The 4428-nt window shown below is 39.7% G+C and overlaps 1 protein-coding gene across 1 annotated transcript in view; it reads right to left on the reverse strand.

The window, feature by feature from the left end:
• The window catches only part of P4HA1 (prolyl 4-hydroxylase subunit alpha 1), a 98614-nt gene that overhangs the window by 17112 nt on the left and 77074 nt on the right, over nucleotides 1–4428 (reverse strand). Inside the window, exon 9 of the mRNA XM_019624640.1 lies at nucleotides 501–600. Within this exon, the coding sequence (XP_019480185.1) occupies nucleotides 501–600 (100 nt within the window). The remainder of the gene's footprint in view (nucleotides 1–500; nucleotides 601–4428) is intronic.

The following is a 4428-nucleotide window of genomic DNA, read 5'->3' on the forward strand; positions in this document are numbered from 1 at the left end:
CGGTTCGAGTCCAGCCCGAGCTGAGCAGCCGCTGAGCTGCCAACAGGTAGCAGGATGGCTCAGCTAAAAACAAACAAACAAAAAAAACAAAATAAAACCAAAACAAAACAAAAAAAAACCAAAACAAAACAAAACAAAAAAAAATTGCCCTGGTACCAAACAGAGCTAGGAGTGAAAAAAATAAAAATAAAAAATTACAGTGTACTTAATATTAGTATTACATATTTTTCATTTCCCTATAAATTTATACTTGACAGAGTTTTTAATGTTTTGACAAATTTTAAAGGTCACAGAACAATCATAATTTTCCCATTGTTTATGAAGATCACTTTGCAGGTTTCAGCTTAATTATTCACTTTTACAGTCCCAAACTATCAGGCAAATTGAGTACTGCCTATACAGTGTCAGGAAATCTCATCTGAAGCATCTTTTGAAGAAGTGTCAAGATAACTTAAGGACAATGTGATGGCATATAATTTAAGGATAATGTGATTACTCACCTGTAATTCCTCAGCTGTAGAAACATCTAATCCTGTTAGATCTTGTATTCTCATATTAATTCGAGACACCACAGGGTTTTCGTAGCCAGAGAGCCAAGCACTAAGAACAAGAAGAAAATATTAGTTTTATTGATAATGCTTCAATACATGAAGTCCAATAAGTATCACTTAAAAAACCATAATATATGGGACAGTTAGCCTTTATCTAGAGGCATTTAGTTGATTTGCTTGTTTGATATGATTTTTTACTAATGAATGCTGTAATTTAAAAAGATGTTAAAAAGGGCCGGCTGAGTGGCTCAGTTGGTTAAGAGCTCGCTCAAGAGTTTGAGCTCTGAGCAACAGCAGTTCGAGTCAGCCCGAGCTGAGTCGCTGGCAATGGTGTAGGCTGCTGTGGGGCTGCAGTGGGCTGCCATAAGCTACCGTGTGTAGCCAGCAGCCAGCATGAGCGGCCTGCAGCCGGCGTGAGCTGCCAAGAGCCACCGTGAGCAGCTGTCCAATTGCCGTCAACCAATCTGCCTCACCCAGGAAGAGCACAATGATAATAATACCAACATGGGCCAGTGAAGCAACGTCCTCCACAACTAGACTGAAGAACAAAAGAAGAGTAATTTGTCTGTTCTCCTTCCCCGATTCCCTAACCCTGTACCCCTCCCCCAATTCCCCAATTNATGTCGCTTCACTGGCCCATGTTGGTATTATCATTGCGCTCTTCCCGGGAGAGGCAGTCGTTCGCCGGCCATTGGACAGCCATCGTGAGGCCATTGGACTCACGGCGGCTCACGGCAGCCCACTGCAGCTCCACTGCAGCCTATACCGCTGCCGGCGACTCAGCAGCTCGGCTCCAGGTCTAGCTGTTGTTCACCATCTTAGTGGTAGAGGGCGCAGTGTCATTGGCCCTCATGCGGGATCCGAACTGGGCCCAGTTGCTCAGAGCTGGCATACCAAGCCAACTCTTGAGTTAACCAACATGCCACTCGGCTGGCCAGGTTCATTTTTTTTTTTTTTAATAACTTCATATTTAGCTGAACTTAATCTTTAGAATTTCCAAGGTGCTAGAATGAGGCCACTTCTCTTCAGGGAGGATATGAGTTTGTTTCTGCCAGGTACAAGGGAGCACAACTAAGCTAAACAACTTTAAATTAATTTCTCCTTTTCTGGGGTAGTAAAAATTCAAATCTGAGATTCATGTGAGGGCAGGCCCATGCGTTCAAACTCCCAGAAGCAGTCCCTCACACACACCACACCCCAGCCAGAAGGGTGACAGGCCCCTCTCCTCCTTAAGGCTCCCAGCACATTATTTTCAAAGCCATTCTTTCTTTCTCTGAAGGTGTGATGCTTTTGGAGACTTGGGTTTTATGCAGGGGTATCAGGTTCAGTGGCCTACACTGTGGGGGGGCCTCTCACAGAGCTGTTAATCCTCAACACTCCACATTCCTGGAGGTACAAGCCTCCAGCCTCAGTGTTTTTTGTCCCCCTTTAACGCTCTAATTTTAGTCTCCAGGTTTTCTTTGTTCAGTTTGCCTTTGGGAATTTCCTTCACTTTCCTCCAGACTCAGCAATGCATTGAAAAGTATCAAATTCTTTTAGTGTGTTTTTTACTGCTAAAAAGGCTTTACAGAATTGCACCATGCTTCCACGAATTCCAAATAGGCTATGAATTTTTAATACTAAAGAACAGAATTAACATGTCATGCCTAAGCTTCAGCGGAAGTCCTACGTTCTCTCTTTTTTTTTTTCTTCACTTACCCGTGCAAAATCAAAATGGGGTTCATATTGTCCTCCAACTCCGTAATTTGCTACCTGGAGAGAAACAAAGCATGAATGAAAGAACTATCAAGACTACTATTCAAAAAATCTATCAGCTGTATTTTGGCCTCTGCTATATCATGGTTAGGCACTTCTAGAGAAATGAGGAGCAAAGCATTTTAAATCAATGTGAGTTCCTAAGGAACCAAGGATGAAAAACTAAAGACAGCTACTACCTGCGAGTTTAGAAACTGTTAATATTCTTTTCTTTAACAAATATTTGGGGGACACATTTTTCCCTTGTGCCTAGCTTAAACTAAAATATGAATTAGAATTTTAGAATTAGAATTTTTAGGTTTAAAATTTTCTAGAACTAGAATTTTGAAATTTCTATTATTAATTTTCACTAAATACTTTCTTCTGGAATTTAAATCAAGACATGTTTTCCAAAGCCCCAAATGCTGGCAAACTCCCAATATGCTTTAATAAAATCCTTTTCCCACATATTTTTTTCCCTGCTGAGGTTAAAAAAAGGAAAGACGTTAACACCAACTTAATTATTCCTGCTGGAGGGCTCTGACAGCTTCAGTTGGCTATGACAATGTCCCAGTGTGAAGCAGCAAAAGGAAGTAAGAAAAATATTTGGACTGAGTTCAAGTTCCAGCTTTCTCAGTTACAATATATGTAACTTTAGATACAATCTCAGTTTTCTTATTTGGAAAACGACACCTTCCTTCCACCCCAATATGATAAAATGCTGACAAGATGAAAGGAGAATGTAATTTAAAGAGCATTGCTGATGAAATTAAATGAGAACATAAAAAAGTGTTGCCTACAAGCAAAGTCCAATTCCTATGTAAATTACTATTACTCTGGATATTTTACTTCTTTTGTTATAGACACCTTGCGTTGGATCAACCTATTAAGTAGAAATATATTATTGTAAGTGGCCTGAAAGAGCCTGTGAAGGTTAGGCAGGTGAGAATAAATGCAGATTAGGGAAGAAAAAGAAACATAAAAGAGTTTCTAATCATCAAATGACTACCAAGGAAGTTGTAGATTACCAATGGAATAAATGACAACTTAATTAAATAAATTTAAATACAGGCAGTTCTGCTTTTCACAGTTCCAAAATGCACAAATCTCAGATACCATGGTTTAGCTAGCCATGAACACCAGACCCCAACAACACAATTGAAATTTCAGTTACCATGGTATATTATTTGTGAGTAACTGTATAAAGTATAAATGTTGCTGCTAGCTCTTCAGTCCACAAATTACTATGTAAATAACAGCTGCACATCATGATCACACCAATCACATCACTTCTTTCAAGTGATTTCAAGTCTCTCAAGTGATTGGTTTCCGCACATCGATTATTCAGTTCATGTACAGACAGCAAAGCATGTAGTTGTGTTACCTTCTTATCTCCCAGTGAAAACCCACGTGATATTTTACAAAAATGGATAATTGGAAAAGGAAATTGACCAACAAAGATAAAGTACTAGAGAAATAGAAAGTGATAAAGCTTTAGGTGAAATTCAAATCCAACTTAATTGGAGGTATAGAAGAAACAGCTCCAGGGGAACGCTTCCATTTTTGCTGTTTAAAAAACTCTAGCCTTGCAGCCAGAGAAACTGGTGAAGGCAAATTTATTAACAAGGAAAGCGATTGTGATGAAAAGGATGAAAATGTCCTGGAGGAAGTGATGCTCAAAAAATCTTCACAATAAAAGATCCCTCAGATATATTTAATAACACTGAAAGCACCAAGGATAAAATGTTGAAAGCTGATCCAAATGCAGAAATATGACAATTTGCAAAGAAAGATGAAAGATGCTCACTAGGTGCCATAAGTTTCACAATAATAAGAAGGAAAGTAATGTTTAAACTGTTTTTGGTAAGTATTTACAAAGAAATGAAACACTTCAGTTCTCAATATTTCTAACATTTTAAATTACCAAGACAATTGCCAAGACAAAAAATCAAAAGCTAGGAATGATTGGGGCCAGCTGAGTGGCTCGTTGGTTAAAAGTTGGCTTGGGAGCATGAGCTCTGAGCAGCAGGACCGCCGGTTCAGATCCCACATGGGCCAGTGATGCTGCGCCCCCTACAGCTAAGATGGTGAACAACAGCTCGACCTGGAGCTGGGCTGCCATGAGGCGACGGCGTAGGCTGCA

Source organism: Hipposideros armiger, unplaced genomic scaffold (genome assembly GCF_001890085.2).
Source record: "Hipposideros armiger isolate ML-2016 unplaced genomic scaffold, ASM189008v1 scaffold_15, whole genome shotgun sequence".
Taxonomy (NCBI): Eukaryota; Metazoa; Chordata; class Mammalia; order Chiroptera; family Hipposideridae; genus Hipposideros; species Hipposideros armiger.